The 17,952-nt window shown below is 44.6% G+C and overlaps 1 protein-coding gene across 1 annotated transcript in view; it reads left to right on the top strand.

Moving 5' to 3' along the window:
• Positions 1-17,249, top strand: part of LOC116989918 (nuclear factor 7, brain-like) — a 48,797-nt gene extending 31,548 nt beyond the window's left edge. Inside the window, exons 3-8 of the mRNA XM_033047472.1 lie at positions 7,903-7,998; positions 12,052-12,285; positions 14,030-14,052; positions 14,145-14,281; positions 15,931-15,984; positions 17,212-17,249. Of these exons, the coding sequence (XP_032903363.1) occupies positions 7,903-7,998; positions 12,052-12,285; positions 14,030-14,052; positions 14,145-14,281; positions 15,931-15,984; positions 17,212-17,249 (582 nt within the window). The remainder of the gene's footprint in view (positions 1-7,902; positions 7,999-12,051; positions 12,286-14,029; positions 14,053-14,144; positions 14,282-15,930; positions 15,985-17,211) is intronic.
• Positions 17,250-17,952: the final 703 nt, after the last annotated feature.

Below are 17,952 nucleotides of genomic sequence, written 5' to 3'. Positions count from 1 at the left end.
AAATATGAGTGAGTTGCCTGATAACAGATGGGCAGAAACTGTCCCTGAATCTGTAGGTGTGGAACTTACTAGTGTATTGTACAGTTGTATCAAATCCTATATTTCATACCCTCACGGACCCAGCAAATACGTCAAACGCCTTCGTCACCACCCTGCCCATCCCTGGTGCAATGTTCATGGAGCTGTGTGTTTGCATTCCAATGTTTCTCTAGTCTGCTAAAAATAACACAGGGTGTAACTTTATAATGTGTATAAACTGCCCTGGCCTGTTTACCAACTTGCATCACACTTTTCCGAGTTAAATAAATCAGCCTTTAATCCGCCCATTGGCCCAGTTCCATCCCAGATTAATGGATTCACTCTCCAAAATGTCACCATAGAAACGTAGAAACATAGAAACATAGAAAATGGGTGCAGGAGTAGGCCATTCGGCCCTTCGATCGAGGGGCATTTAATTGGACCGTGGGTGATCATTCAAAAATCAACTCCCTGTTCATCCCTTTGTGATATAGCTCTCATACAGAGCTATATCACTTTTAAATACAGATCAGAAAATCTTAGCAAAGACTTTAGCAAGAAGATTAAGAAAATATATTAGTAAATTGATAAACCCTGATCAAACGAGCTTTACACCCAAAATATACTAATTTAATAATTTGAGACGCCTGTTTAATATAATGTACTCGCATAAAGTAGAGGAAGAAGATATATCAATTATTTATTTGGATGCAGAGAAAGCAATTGATCAGGTAGTGGCAATACTTATATAAAGTACTACAAAAATTTAATATGGGAGAGAATTTTATAACATGGGTAAAATTATTATATGATAAACAGATGGCAAGAATTTTAACTAATAACATGTTATCTCAAAAATTTCAACTATCAAGGGGTAATAGGCAGGTATGTGCACTATCACCCCTGCTATTTGCCCTTATGATAGAACCCCTGGCTGTAAGTATAAGAATTCATCCGAATATTCAGGGCTATAATACCAGGTACTCAAAGAATAAAATCTCATTATATGCAGACAATACACTTTTATATATTACAAAGTCACAAACGAGCATACCAAATTTATAAAATTTAATAGAGGAATTTGGGTCTTTTTCTGGATATAGAATAAACTGGAATAAAAGTGAAATCATTACCTTAAAACCTCAAGAACGTACACACTTATTGAAGTTCCCCTTTAAAATCGCAACAGAAAAATTTAAATATTCGGGAATTCAGATTACTAGAAAATATAAAGCATTATTCAACGTTAATTTCATACCTTTATTAAATAAACTTAATACGCTGATTAAATTTTGGAAAACACTTCCTTTATCATTATTAGGTAGAATAAATGCAATAAAAAATTATCTTTCTACCACAATTACTGTACCTATTTCAGTCTATACCGGTATATATACCAAAATATATATTTTTTAAATTAGACTCTAATATTACTAATTTTATTTGGGACTATTGATCACATTGAATTACGAAAAAACACTTATGTAAACCAAAAGAGGTCGGGGGACTTTCACTTCCGAATTTTATGTATTATTACTGGGCATTGCATATTAAGAATATAATTTATTGGCTGGATAGTTCTACCCAACAGACAGAATGGATCAAAATGGAGAAAGAGGATTGTCATCCTTGTAATATAGGAACGATCTTCTTCTCCCCGAAAAAACTGAATAACACAATATATAAGAAGAACCCAATTATATGTGGTACAATAAGAATTTGGAAACAAATAAAATTATCTTTAAAATTAAGAAATGTATCATTGTTAATGCCAATAGCGAATAGCCCTTTATTTAAACCATCTCTTATTGATAAAACATATAACCAATGGGAAAGTCTCGGAATTAGAAGGATCTAGGATATGTACGAAATGGGAAACCTACTATCATTTCAACAATTACAATTAAAATTTAAACTGAAAAACAACCAATATTTTAAATATCTTCAGATTTGCGATTTCATGAAAAAATATATACAAGGATATCAAAAAATAACTCCTGAATTATTGGAAGAGGCAATGAATATTGAAGCTGACTCACAAAAATTAATATCATATTTATATAATAGTATTCTAAATATAGACCTACCATCGACAGAGGTACTTAGAGAAGAGTGGGAACGGGAACTAATGATAAAAATTACGAAGGTTACATGGGAAAAGTATTTGATATATATTCACAAATGTTCGATTAATATAAGACATAATCTAATTCAATTTGAAATTTTACATAGATTATATTATTCAAAAACAAGATTGAACAAATTTTATCCAAATATATCCCCCATTTGTGATAAATGTCTATCCCAAAACGCAACTATAACACACTCCTTAATCTCCTGCACAAAACCTTATAGATTTTGGAGTGATATTTTCGAAATATTTACAAAATTATTCAAGATAAGAATGGAACCTAATACTGAAATGATTATATTTGGAGTAATGGAAGATGGGAATAAATTGAACACATCTCAAAATTTATTTTTTTACTATGGTTTAATAGCAAAAAAATTAATACTTAAATTTTGGAAAAATACATCAATGCCAACGCTTAAAATGTGGATTGCAAGTATGTTGGACACCGCACATCTTGAGGAAATGCGATTCCTCCTAATGGATAAATCAGACCAATTCATAACGAGTTGGTCTCCATTTGTCGTCTTCTTGGAATCATATGGTGCAACACAATTGTAAAAAATAACTTTCAGGACTGGACGAGGGTTGGTCAAGATTATAAACAATGATCTCCACTTTTTTTTTTTCTTTATGTCTTATTCTCTTTTTTTCTATTTTCTTTTCCTCAACTTTCTTCATTCATTCGTCTTTCTTCTTTTTCTCCACACACTATATATCTCACGCTTTTCTATCCTTTACTATCTAATTTATTTTCCTTATTCTAATCTTTCTTTAATATAACAAAAAAAAGAAGCTGTACATAAAATGTATTATGCAGATATATATTAGGCACGTTGGTGCCATATGATTGTACTTACTTCTAATAAAATAAAATATTTTAAAAAAAAGAAACGTAGAAACATAGAAACATAGAAAACGGGTGCAGGAGTGGGCCATTCGGCCCTTCGATCGAGTTGAATTTAATTGGGTCATGGGTGATCATTCAAAAAGTAACACTCTGTTCCTCCCTTCTCCCCCATATACCTTGATTCTGTTAACGCTAAGAGCTACACTTAACTCTCTCTTGAACACACCCAGTGAATTGGCCGCTACTGCCTTCGTTAACAGAGAATGCCACGAATTCACAACTCCCCGGGTGAAAAGGTTCTCCCTCATCTCAGTACGATTGGACCTTCTCCTTATTTTTAAACTATGACCCCTGTTTCTGGATTCCCCCAACATCGGGAACATGTTTCCTCTATCCAGCCTGTCCAATCCGCTAAAAAAAAGTATATGTTTCTACCAGAGACCCACTCATCCTTCTAAATTCCAATGAGTGTTAGCCCTGTGGACCCATTCTTGATCACCCGTTCACTAACACTATCCTACATACTAAGGACAATTTATTTTAACCAATGTTAGTCTCATCTCAAACTGGCTAACCATTAGAACAGAGATGATGAAAACCTTTTACACCCAGAGAGTTGGGTGAATGTATGAAATTATCTTCCTCAGAAGGCAATGAAGGCCGTTTCACTGGATGCATTCAAAATATAGTTAGATAGAGCGCTTAGGGCTTGAGGAATAAACGGGTATGGGGAGAAGACAGGAACGGGATAATGATTGTGGATGAACAGCCATGGTCACATTGAATGGCCGTGCTGGCTCGAAGGGCCGAATGGCCTAATCCTGCACCTCTTTTCTATGTATCTATGTAACCATGCCGCCCACATACACATCCAAATCGTCTACATTTGGGGATTAAATGTATCTATTGCTTTCATCTATTAATGTATCAATTCGTCATGTTTAGGGGGTCTTTACCCTCAAAGAGGATCCGCTCATAGCTTCCACAAATGTTTCTTGATCAATTTAATTCTACCAGAAGTCCCCTTCTCGCTCCTGCATTGAGGGTCTCTCCACTATTCCACCTCATGCATGTGCCGCATCTGCAGACTCTTGTGTCCCAGTGAATTCTGGACATCAACAACGATGAACCAAGTATTATAAACTATTACATTAAACGAAGCGCATGCACGTAGAACTTCAAAATAGCAGAATATGGTTTAAAAATATGCAGCACGCCAAGACGTTATAGGTGACGTTTCGGGTCGAGACCCTTCTTCAGGCTGCCTCACCCGCTGAGTTTCTCCAGCATTTGTGTCTATCACCGAGCTGTCTAAATGTTTGCGCGGCGCAGGGTCCCCACCTGCTGGCAAAACCCGATACTGCAGAATCGGCCGATATCTGAACCATTTGCCCGTGGGGATGGTGAATCTGGGGCAGAGAGAATGAACAGATTGCGATGCTGGAGGCCGGCATCGACGTGGGAGCAGCGGCGGTGACTGAGACACAACCCGGCATGACGAGAGAAACGAACAGGAGAGACCTCAAGAGCTGCCTGGTTGTCTAACTTGAGTAATACATTGTGCTATTATTTGCATTGTTTTATCATCAACTTCACAAGTTAATAAAATACTGTTCTCAATAAACAAAACTTAATCTTCTTATTAAGGAATTAATGTAAGTCAGTGATCAATTTCTCAGGATGTAGATGTCGCTGCAAGACCAGCATTTATTGCACATCACTAATTGCCCTCTGAGTAGATCACTCGGACAATTCCAAGGACATTTGATCTTCAACCACTTTGAACGATTTGGATCTTAAACACAATAAGAGTGTTGCGGTGATTATATTTCAGACAGTTTCTTTCTTTCTAGCATTTGTGGTGATAAACTGTATTTACGGTGGGGGGGAAATATTTAAAATTGTGTCCCTGGATTGTGCCACTGATTACAATCAAGTCAAACTCCAGTACAATAGATAGGGGAAAGGGACAGTTCCACTGGGCAGCGTATAGTTCTCAGCATTGCTGCGTCACAACCCGCTAACATTTATACAATGTCCTCGCATCTCTTTTCGGAGACCACAGAGTGCTTTACCTGCGTAAATCACATTGAAGTGCAGCCAGTAATGGCAACGGGAATCCAGAACCTCATCAATGAAGGCCCACAGTACAACATCAGGACATAGTCACAAAAACCTGGAGTAACTCAGCGGGCCAGGCAGCATCGCTGGACAGAAGGAGTGAGTGACGTTTAGGGTCGAGACCCTTCTTCAGACCGAGAGTCAGGGGAAAGGGAAGCGAGATATATAGACGGTGATATAATGAGATGTAGAAAAAAATGTGAAAGAGTCCGAATAAGGGTCTCGACCCTAAACGTCACCCATTCCTTCTCTCCTGGGTAGCTGCCTGTCCTGCTGAGATACTCCAGCATTTTGTAACTGTCTTCGATTTAAACCAGCATCTGCAGTTCCTTCCTACTTCATCAGGAGGTTATGTTGAATCGGTATAAAATACAGGTTTGGACCCAACTGGTGCATCAAGCCTATTTCTGGTCACCAAACTTAATGAATGAAGCGAGGATCGTCGGGAGGGCGCAGGAGATATTCACTGGAATGGTTTCAAGGATGAGGAGATTCGGGTCGAGGGTGAGGCTGGAGAAGCGGGTGCAGGTTCTCTGTGGAGAAGGGAATTTGAAAGCTTTCACATAGGGTTCAAGCTCGGGTCCGGTGTGGAGAGGGGGGATGGGGAGCAGGGGGTCGGGGTCTTTCCCATGTGAGCGAGGTTCAAATGGGCACAGATTTGAGAGAGAGAAGCAACAAGGGAAATATGGCTCGGAGTGTAGGAAGGAATTGCAGATGCTGGTTTGACCGAAGATAGACACAACATGCTGGAGTAACTCAGCGGGACAGGCAGCATCTCTGGAGAGAAGGAATGGGGGACGTTTCGGGTAGAGGCGGTCTCCAGCATTTTGTGCCTATCTGAGGGGAATAAGGCTTTTCAGTTTAGTTTATTGTCACGTGTTTCGAAGTACAGTGAAATACTTTTGTTGCGCGCTATCCAGTCAGCAGAAAGACAATACATGATTACAATCGAGCCACTTACATACTCGATGATGGAATAACGTTTAGTCCAAGGTTAAACCAGCAAAGTCCGATCATAGTTAAAGTGAGAAATGTTGAGGAGGGAGTAGAGATTTAAGAGTGTGGGGCGATTGTAATATGTGATTGTAGATCTGCATCGCACGCAAATAGACCCCTTGGTTGGGCGCCATCTCGGAAGCATTAGCGGCAAGAATGACCTGCAGGGGCGGGAGGAAATGCTGCCAATTGGGCTTTCGAATCTGAGTGCTCCGTGTTCCACACTCACTGATTCCACGGTGGCGCAGCGGTAGAGTTGCTGCCTTGCAGCGCTTGCAGCGCCAGAGACCCGGGTTCGATCCCGACTACGGGTGCTGTCTCTATGTTCAACCCCATGACCGCGTGCGTTTTCTCTGAGATCTTCGGTTTTCTCCCACACTCTAAAGACGAACAGCTATGTAGGTTAATTTACTTGGTGGATGTGTAAAATTGTGTGTACAGGATAGTGTTAATATTCAGCCTGACGAAGGTCTCGACCCGAAACCTGATCTATTCCTTCGCTTCATGGATGCTGCCGCACCCGCTGATTTTCTCCAGCATTTTTGTCTACTGCTGTTTGAGAGACAGGTGCACTGTTGTGGAATAAAATAAGGGCGGAGGGAGGTCTCCGTCCATCCTGATCCCGGGCTGTGAACGGAGATGCGGGCGGCGGGTTCCACTGCCCAACAGGTGCAACGTCTCCTCAGGTTACACCCGAGGCTTCCTTAGCGCCGGGCCCCGTCCCTTTCTGTCCTGCCTTAGTCTTTCTCGTCCATATTCAGGCCAGTTTAATGTCCAATCTACCCCTCCCTCGTGTGAGATGAGTTGGAAGCGGCCAGGACATCTTCACACTGAACACTTGCAGCCAAATAGCATTCATTGCCCGGGACGGCAGCGGGCGCAGCGACACGGTACTGCAGGGGCTGGGTTTAATTTAGTTTAGAGATACAGCGCGCAAACAGGCCCTTCGGCCCACTGGGTCCGCGCCGACCAGCGATCCCCGGCCGTTAACACTATCCTACACCCACTAGGGACATTTTTTACATGTACGAATCCAATTTTTTACATTTACCAAAAATTGGAGTGTGGGGGGAAAACGAAGATCTCGGAGAAACCCCTCGCAGATCACGGGAAGAACGTACAAACTCCGTACAGACAGAACCCGTAGTCAGGATCGAACCCGGGTCTCCAGCGCTGCATTCGCTGTAAGGCAGCAACTCTACCGCTGCGCCACCGTGACGGTCACGTGACCGCCCATATTCAGCAGCTCCACGTCAGAGAAAACATTTTGAACCAGGAAGTGGAGATAAAATGGCTTCGAAAGACATTTTCGACAGTTTCAGCGAGGAGGCAGTTTGTCCCATCTGCCTGGATTTCTTCACCGATCCGGTGTCACTGGACTGCGGACACAACTTCTGCCGCTCCTGTATCACACAGAGTTGGGACAGGGAGGCGAGAAACTCCTGCCCGGAATGTAGAGACGAGTTTACAGACCGCACCCTCAGGGTGAATCGAGCCTTGTTGAGAATGTCTGAGAAAGCTCGAACACTGAGCCCGAATCTCAACGCGAAGGAAAGTAAACTTCACTGCGAGAAACATCAGGAAGAACTGAAGCTGTTTTGTGAAACTGACAAGAAGCTGATCTGTTTGATATGTGCAACTGTGCAGGAACACAAGACTCACAGCTTCATGCTGGTAGATGAAGCAATTGAATTCTACAAGGTAAAACCAACCCGATTTTGATCAATGTGTAATATTTTCTTTATTGTCTGACATTTTTATTCTCTGATCTGAACCCCAACCCCAGGAACAGGTGAAATCTTCTTTCGAATCTCTCACAGAAAAGAAATCAGTGATCGAGCAAATGGAGCAGGAACAGAAAGAGAATATTTCTGGAGTTCAGGTGAGGCTTTGTACTATCGATTTCATTATTTTGTGTAGTTTTGATCCCTGTGATGCCTGTAATAATGGGCACCTCTATAGAGCTCAGTAGTCGAGGACCCGAGATCTTGGGTGCGGTTGGGCAGCCAAGGACTTTACTTACTGGAGCGCAGGAGTCTGAAGAATGATCTATTGCAGGTGTATAATATCACGAAACAAAATGTCAGGGTGAATACTCAGTCTTTTACACTAAGTAAAGCGTGCGAGCATGCGAGTGCATAGGTTTAAGGTGAGAGGGAACAGATTATGAACATTAATACGAACATTAAGGGCAACTTTGACAGTGGGTATATGGAACGAGCTGCCAGGGGAGGTTGTTGATTCAGGTACCATAACAATATTTAAATGATATTTGAACAAATTCGTGGAGAGAAAATTTTAGAACCCGGTGAGCCAAATCCGGAGAGGTGGAAATAGTGCAACTGGGGCAATAGACAATAGACAATAGGTGCAGGAGAAGGGCATTCGGCCCTTCGAGCCAGCACCACTATTCAATCGATCATGGCAGATCATCCCCATTCAGTATCCCGTTCCTGCCTTCTCCCCATATCCCCTGACATTGCTATGCTATGCTGAAGAGCCCTATCTATCTCTCTCTTGAAAGTATCCAGAGAAACAGCCTCCAACACCATCTGAGGCAGAAAATTCCACAGACTCACAACTCTCTGTGTGAAAAAGTGTTTCCTCATCTCTGTTCTAAATGGCGAACCCCTTATTATTTAACTGTGGCCCCTGGTTCTGGACTCCCCCAACATCGGGAACATGTTTCCTGCCTCTAGCGTGTCCAAACCCTTAATAAGAATCCCTCTCATCCTAACTTCCAGAGTATACAAGCCCAGCCGCTCCATTCTCTCAGCATATGACAGTCCCGACATCCCAGGAATTAACCTTATAAACCTACGCTGTACTCCCTCAATTGCAAGAAAGTCCTTCCTCCAATTAGGGGACCAAAACTGCACACAATACTCCAGGTGTGGTCTCAGTAGGGCCTTGCCCATCTGCAGAAGGACTGCTTTGCTCCTGTACTCAACTTCTCTTGTTATGAAGGTCAACATGCCATTCGCTTTCTTCACTGCCTGCTGTACCTGCATGCTTACTTTCATTGAATGTTCAACAAGGACCCCCAGATCACGTTGTACTTCCCCTTTTCCCAACTTGACACCATTCAAATAATAATCTGCCTTCCTGTTTTTGCCAGTAAAGTAGATAAACTCACACTAATCCACATAAAACTGCACCCACCCACACCCCCAACCTGTCCAAGTCACCCTGCATTCTCATAGCATCCTCCTCACAGTTCACACTGCCACCCAGCTTTGCGTCATCAGCAAATTTGCTAATGTTACTTTGAATCCCTTCACCTAAATCATTAATATATATTTTAAATAGCTGCCGTCACAGCACCGAGCCTTGCGGTACCCCACTAGTCACTGCCTGCCATTCTGAAACGGACCCGTTAATCCCTGTCTGCCAACCAATTTTCTGTCCATGTCAGCACTCTACCCCCAATACCATGTGCCCTAATTTTGCCCACTAATCTATGTGGGACCTTATCAAATGCTTTCTGAAAGTTCAGGTACACTTCATCCACTGGCTCTCCTTTGTCCATTTTCCTAGTTCCATCCTCAAAAAATTGCAGTAGATTAGTCAAGCATGATTTCCCCTTCGTAAATCCATGCTGACTAGGACCGATCCTGTTCTACTGATCTGCTATCCAAATGTGCCTCTATTACACCTTTAAGATTTGACTCCTGCACCTTCCCCACCATCGATATGAGCCTAACTGGTCTCTGTTTTCTCTAACATTAGCTACCCCCCTCAATCCACACGAACTGTTCCTGAATCTATAGAACATTGTAAAATAATCACCGATGCATCTATGATTTCCAGAGGCACTTCCTTAAGTACCCTGGGATGCAGACCATCAGGGCCTGGGGATTTATCAGCCTTCAGTCCCATCAGTCTATCCAACACCATTTCCTGCCTAATGTGGTTTCCTTCAGTTCCTCCGTCACCCCAGATCCTCTGGCCACTACTGTATCAGGAAGAATGTTTGTGTCCTCCTTAGTGAAGACAGATCCAAAGTACCTGTTCACTCATCTGCCATTTCCTTGTTCCCCATAATAAATTCACATTTTCGGTCATCAAAGGTCCAAATTTGGTCTTAACTAATTCCACATACCTAAAGAAGCTTTTATTATCCTGCTTTATATTCTTGGCTAGCTTACCTTCGTACCTCATCTTTTCTCCCCATATTGTCTTTTTGGTTATCTTCTGTTGTTCTTTAAACATTACACAATCCTCTTGCTTCCCGCTCATCTTTGCAACATTGTACTTCTTCGCATTAATTTTTATACTGTCCCTGACGTCCCTTGTCAGCCATGGTCGTCCCTTTCTTCCCTTGGAATCTTCCTCCTAGGAATGAACTGATCCTGCACCTTCTGTATTATTCCTAAAAATACCTGCCATTTTTGTCCCACTGTCATCCCTGCTAGTGTATTTTTCCAGTCAACTTTGGCCAGCTCTTCCCTCATGGCCCCATAGTCCCCTTTCTTCAACTGCAACACTGACACCTCCAATCTACTCTTCTCCCTCTCCAATTGTAGATTAAACCTGACCATGTTATGGTCGCTGTCTCCTAATGGCTCATTAACCTCGAGGTCCTTTATCAAATCCGGTTCATTACATTACACTAAATCCAGAATTGCCTTCTCCCATGTAGGCTCCAATACAAGCTGTTCTAAGAATCCATCACGAAGGCAATCTCCAAAGTCCCTTTCTTGGGGTCCAGTACTAACCTGATTTTCCAAGTCTACCTGCATGTTGAAATCTCCCATAACAACCACAGCATTACTTTTGCTACATGCCAATTTTAACTCCAGATTCAACTTGCGCCCTATGTTCAGGCTACTGTTTGGGGGGCTGTAGATTAGTCCCATTAGGGTCTTTTTACCCTTACAATTCCTTAATTCTATCCATACTGAGTCCACATATCCTGTTCCATCAGTCTACCCAACACCATTTCCTGCCTTATGCGGATTTATTTCAGTTCATCCGTCACCCCAGATCCTGTGGCCACTAGTACATCAGGAAGCTTGTTTGTGTCATCCTTGGTGAAGACGGATCCAAAGTACCTTTTCAACTGATCTGCCATTTCCTTGTTCCCCATCATAAATTCACCTTTGATGTCTTCAAGGGTCCAACTTTGGTCTTAACTAATGTTTTCCTCTTCACATACCACAATAAGTTTTTACTATCCTCTTTTATACACTTGGCTCGCTTACCTTCGTACTTCATCTTTTCTCGCCGTATTGCCTTTTTGGTACCTTCTGTTGCTCTTTAAACATTACTGAATCCTCTTGTATCCCGCTCATCTCTGCTACGTTGTACGTCTTCTCTTTTATTTTTATACCATCCATGACTTCCCTTGTCAGCCACGGTCGCCCCTTACTCCCCTTGGTATCTTTCTTCCTCTTTGGAATCAATTGATTCTGCACATTTTGTATATTCCCAGAAATACCTGCCATTTTTTTTCCACTGTCATCCCTGCTAGGGTATCTTTACAGTCAATTTGGCCAAATCCTCCCTCATGGATCCATAGTCCGCTTTGTTCAACTGTAACACTGACACCTCCAATTTTCCCTTCTCCCTCTCAAATTGTAGATTAAAACTCACCATATTATGGTCACTGCCTCCTAATGACTTCTTAACCTCAAGTTCCTTTTATCAAATCCGGTTCATTACATAAAGTCTTGTCGGTTACATTACTTTCACCAGATATTTCAGAATTATCAAGACGAGCTCTTGAATTGCCAAGGTAATGATAGCTATGGATTACATATGGGTAAATAGAATTAGTGTAGATACGTACAGAGCCCAGCATGGACATGTTGCTACGAAGGGACTATTCCTGCACTTCAGGACTCGAGATTCACTCGCCAAATGTCACCTTCCATGTCATGAAGAAACACAGCAGAGTGACATAATATATTGATTTTAATCTTTCATCTGACAGGAAGAGTCACACAACCTTCAGTCACAGATCACATCCCAGTTTGCTGAACTGCACCAGATATTCACTGAGAAAGAACGGCGCTTCCTTGGAGATATCCAGGAGGAAGAGAAAAAGATTGTAAAAAGAATGAAGAAAAATCTTCAAGAGATTCAAGAGAATTTAAATTCCATTCAAGAGGAACTCTCAAAGTTACAGGAACAGATCGACCACAAGGCCGATGTGATATTTCTGAAGGTAAGGAGTTACACTACAGTTTGGATAAGTGAGAGTGCACAGACACAAAATGGTGGGTTAAATTTCTGAAATAAATGCTGCATTTACCAGTAATTCAGTACTGGGTCAATGTTCCATCTGTTCCATCTACTCACCACATTCGACATCGATGCCCCAAATTCCCCTCCCTACATCATGGACATTCGGCCCATCCACTACTGTCAGTTTTCCTGCTCCGCACAAGCCTCTCCCCACCTACTCACAACATCCACCAGCAGTGCCCACAGTTGCCACATCTCTCGTGTTTATCCACCTTTATCCACCTCCCCATGAAATTACCACTCCTGTGGTAGAGGGTTCTATATTATCTTGACTGAATCTCTAGTGGAACTTTTGAAAGACCACCTGATATTTCATCTTCAATTCACTTTCTTATTATGATCTGATACTTCAATGTTTAATCTTGCACTAAATGTTGTACCCTTTATCCTTTATCTCCACACAGTGGACGGCTTGTTTTTACACATGTACAATTTTTTCATTGACAGGACAGCATCCAAACAAACGCTTTTTGCCGTACATCAGTACATGTGACTATAATAAGTTAATTAGTTCAGAAGTGATCGGAAAAGTAGTAGCCCATCAAGTCTACTTCGCCATTCAATCGTGACTGATCTACCTGTTCTAATCCCATTTTCCTGCAATCTCCCCATACCCCTGACACCCGTACTAATCAAGATAATATTAAATTCCGTTAATTTTCCTTTAATTAGCCAAAGAAACTCACGAAGTGTGCAGTCTTTCCTGTAAGTTTGATCCTCAGATCAATTGCTCATTTTTCACTAACACTCCTTACACATTCTTGGTTCTTTGTTCATTTGTGTAATACCCTCAAGCTGTGTCAGCTGGGGTCAGAGTTGGGAAATGGGAATTTTCAGCAGCTCCTAAAGTTCCATGGAATGGTTTCTATTGGGATGTGAACCATCAGTCCCAATAAATTCAGGAACAAAATCAAGTGTTGGAGCAACTCTGCGGGTTTGGCAACATCTGTGGGGGATTTGGATGGGTGACGTTTCGGGTCGGGACCCTTCTTCAGATTGTTGTTGTGAGGGGTGGGGAGCTGGAAAAGCGATGGAGTTTGACAAAGCCTCATGACTGGCAAAGGATACAGGCGAGGGAGGTTTGACTGGCAGTTGTGTGGACATCGGCTAGAGATGAAAAGTGTAGAAAGGGGGTCAGGTAAGAAAAGAGGAGAGATATGTTGCCAGGTGGAGGATTAGAGGAGAAAGGGTTCTGGGGGAATGGGTAAGAGAGTGGGTTGGTGTGAAAAGTGGAAGCTCATTAAGCTGGGCACATGGAAGAAATGGGGTAATGGGGAGAGAGATGGTGTTACCTAACATTGGAGATGTCAATGTTCATTCTGCTGTGTTGTAAACTACCCGAGCGGAATATGAGGTGCCGATCCTCCATTTAGCGTGTGACCTCACTCTGTCAATGGAGGAGGCCCAGGACTGGAAGAACAATATGGAAATGAGAAGTGGTGTTGGAATGTTTAGTAACCGGGATGTTCCGCAGATCTGGGTCACTTAGTCTACGCTTGGTCTCGATGATGTACAGGAGGGGGCCGAACCGAAGCGTCACCAATCCACATGCTCGTGAAACGCTGCCTGCTACGCCGTGTTCCAGCACTTTGTGTTTTATATAAGATGGCATTTTGCATTTCTTGTATCTCAATGAATTGAGCTTTGTGTTTTATTTGTTTCAGGATGAAGCTGGTCGGGGGAGCAGGTAGGACATGCTCTTGACTGAAACTGTGTGTGGATGTGTAATGTAACACCAATGACATGCTCAATGTATCACCATGTGTTTACTGTTTGCAGTGCGAGTGTTGATACTGAATCGTTGTCAGTGACAGACGCTGCCCCGGCCTTTGAAACGATCTATCGCCCCTTTGTGTTGAACACAATGATAACAGAAATATCTGATGCCATTAAGCGGTGTAGCTTTTCACCTTACGGTAAAAATATTCAATTCTCTGGTTTTTTTAAACTGTACATAATCCCCCCCCCCCCCCCCCCCCCCGCCCCCACACACACACACACACGCACACCTTCTCCCTCCATACCCCACCCCATCCTCCTGCAGCTTCTTGAACCCCCCCCATCATTTCCCTGTACCTCACCTGCACTCGTATCCATTTCAAGTGCAACACCTGTCCCTATACCTCCTCCCAACGACTTCGTCCAAAGACCACGACAGTCTTTTCAGGTGAGGCAGAGGTTCATTTGCACCTCCTCCAACCTCATCTACTGTATCCACTGTATCAGTGTGGACTCCTGTATATTGTGGGGTACTGATTGTGGATGATAGCCATTATCAGATTGAATGGTGGTGCTGGATCGAAAGGCCAAATGGCCTACTGCTGCACCAATTGTCTATTGTCTATATGGCGAGACCAAGTGCAGGCTTGGCGATCGCTTCACTGAACACCTCCGCTCAGTCCGCCTAAATATACCAGATCTCCCGGTTGCTAAACACTTTAACTCTCCCTCCCATTCCCACATTGACATTTCTGTCCTGGGCCTTCTCCATTGTCCGTGTGAGGTCAAGCGCAAATTGGAGGAACATCAGCTCATATTTCATTTGGGCAGCTTACAACCCAGCGGTATGAATATTAACTTCTCTAAATTCAAGTAGCCCTTCCTTTCACTCACTCTACATCCCTCCCCATTCACAGTTCTCCAACCAGTTTGACTGTCTCCGATTACATTTTATCTCTGTTTGCTTTGTTGTTACCTTCTCCCAGCTAACAATGATCTATGCTACATTTTTCTTGAGCTTCATCCCCTTGATAACGTTTTCACACCTTGTACTTCCTTATCTCGGTCTCTCCCTCTCCCCTACCTTCGGTCTCGACCCGAAACGCCACCCAATCCTTCTCTCCAGAGATGCTGCCTGTCCCGCTGAGTTACTCCAGCATTTTGTGTCTGTCTTTGAAACAAAACCTATCCATGTTCTGCAAAGATGCTGACGCAGCCTCTGTTAATTACTTCAGCACATTCTGTCTCTTTAGTAAACTTGCATCTGCAATTCATTCTGTTAAATAAAACGGACATAGATTAATTTATCCTCATTTATCAGACACATGTGAGTAACGTGCAGTTGCAGAGCGTGTGTGGAATTATGGGCTGAGGGGGAATTGTCGTTTTATTCCAGTAGCAAACGCAGCTGCCGGGAAGATTCACTTTCACACAGGCAGCTGGAGATGGGAGATCCCTGAACACAACCGACAGTCACACCCCTTCCCTCTGTCTCTGTCTCACCGCCTCTCAAAAAAACAGTAGCACGTCACCTGGCCCCTCATGTCCGCCCGCGTTCAGTATGAACAAGGCGACTCCACCACAACTCTACCTCCTCTTTAACCACCTCTAATGACCACTCGCATCAACCTCCTCTTCCTACAACCTTCACAACACGCCCCCCCCCACCCCTCCCCACCACCATTTACCACCACGACCAGCAAGGGGGAGAAACCCCGGGCAAGGCGTCAGTTGTTCTCCCGCCTGTGCCTGAGGCCGAGCGGCTTCTCCCCCGGTCCCGGGGCCGCGCTGCCCGAGTCTCCCCCCGACCCCCGGGGACTCTCTGATTCTCTGCTTCTCCCCCCAGTCTCCGTCACCCTGGATGTGGAAACAGCGCATGCGCAGCTCGAGGTGTCTGAGGATCGGAAGAGGGTGAGACGGACCGGGACCCGGAGGAGTCTCCCTGACACCGGGAAGAGGTTTACATACTGGCTGTGTGTGCTGGGATCGGAGGGATTCACATCGGGGAGACATTACTGGGAGGTGGAGGTGGCGGGGAGTCGGGTCTGGAGGCTGGGAGTCGCCGCAGAGTCTGTGGAGAGGAACAGACTGGTCACACCGACCCCGGAGACTGGAGTCTGGAGCATCGAGCGGTCGGGTGACGTGTTTAATGCACTCACCTCCCCTCCATCCCGTCTCCCCGCCCGTCCCATCCCCGGGAAGGTGGGAGTTTATCTCAGTTACGAGTCCGGGACAGTTTCATTTTACGACGCGGACACCAAGTCCCATCTCCACACCTTCACTGGGAATAAATTCACGGAGAAACTTTATCCTTTGTTCGGTATTGTGGATGAAAACCAGTGGCTGAGAATCTGCTCCGGTTCCGCTCCGGGTGTGTAAAAGGGTCGGGTCCCGGGACCGGCGTCAGGAGCGGGGCTCAGGGTCTGTGAGGCAGAAACCCGGTGGACAACAGGTCGGCGCTGAACGAACGGCTCCCATTTAATCCCCAAATTCCGCGTCGTGAAACAAACCCCAGTGAGCGCGGAAATAAAACCAGGGGGAATGTAAATGTGTGAAGAGTGAAATAAACAGCAACTGAAATCAGAGCTGTCTGTCTGTCGATCCGTTCATTTTAACGCGTTCACTGCGTCCGGCAACGGAACAGAAATTACTTTTGTGAAAACATAAAGCCTGAAACAATCTCCCTTCCCGCGGGTTCAGCAGCAGCCGCGGGCGGCGGGTCCTGAGCTCCGGGTCGACTCATTGTATTTACAGCGTGTTTGCAGCATTTGCTCTCCACACAACAGATTAGTTTTCTTCGGAACGGATCTTTGGAAGAATGGGTTCAACCCGAATTCCCGGTTCCAGGTGGGATCCCGTTGTACTCAGGCTCTGCCTGTCTCTCTGTAGGATACGTAGATCATTCCGTGTTTCAGTCGCCGCCAGACCCCCCCCCTCACCTCTCTCTCAGGTACATCATGTCTGTATCGGTGCTGCTTCCTGCTCTCGTTCACCGCTTTAACGCTTCATCTCCCTCACTGCCAGTCTCCAACCAGCTCCCACTTTCCTCTGCTCGATCCCCGACTCTTCCCTTCGCTTTCTCGCCGTCTCTGTTTACATTTACACGATGTCCTCGCATTTCTTTTAGGAGACCCCAAAGTATTCTACAGGCGTAAATCGATTTAAAATGCAGACATGAATGGGAACGGAATTGCTGGAATGAATTTGCAGACAGAAATATTCACAGAGTTTAAAAGCAAGTTATACTGTCCAAATATATTTAGTATTATTTCAGTTGCTGTACTTTTTGTTGGCGGCGCGACTCACCTGTTGCAGCGGCCCCTACAGCCTGTCTGTCTTTTTTTTATTTTTTGTCTAGTTAAATGTAGTGTTGGTGTTTTATTAATACTGGATTTAAATGTGTATATGTGGGCGGCGGGGGGGGGGCGGGGGGAAACTGTTCAAAATCCCTCCCTGTCTGGGAGACCCGACCTTTTCCCTGTCGGGTCTCCGTTGTCGTTGGGGCCTAGCACCGTGGAGCGGCCTCCAGCCTGAACGACCCGGGGGCTCGGGAGACTGCGGACCTGCGGAGCTGCGGACTAATCACCATCGTGGGGCTGGCCGGCCTCGGAACGTGGGGAGCGGTGGTGACTCGCTGCTGCTGCGACTCGACTCCTGGGGCTCGGAGGCTCCAGCAACGCAGCCGCAGGTCCGGTGGACTGTCGGGACATCGGGAGCTCGCGGGTCCGGGGTGAGAGAGAGACCGCTTCCCGGAGCTCCCGCAACGCGACTTCTCCAGCCCGTGTCGCGGGGTTGGAACGACCTGGAGCGGGGTCGTACATCGCCCGGCGCGGCTTCATGGCCGTGGGACCCACCAGCGCCCGCCGGG

This window comes from Amblyraja radiata, chromosome 30 (assembly GCF_010909765.2).
Source record: "Amblyraja radiata isolate CabotCenter1 chromosome 30, sAmbRad1.1.pri, whole genome shotgun sequence".
In the NCBI taxonomy this organism is placed as follows: domain Eukaryota; kingdom Metazoa; phylum Chordata; class Chondrichthyes; order Rajiformes; family Rajidae; genus Amblyraja; species Amblyraja radiata.
Note: the sequence above shows the minus strand (reverse complement) of the source record. Positions and strands in the feature narration are given on the sequence as shown.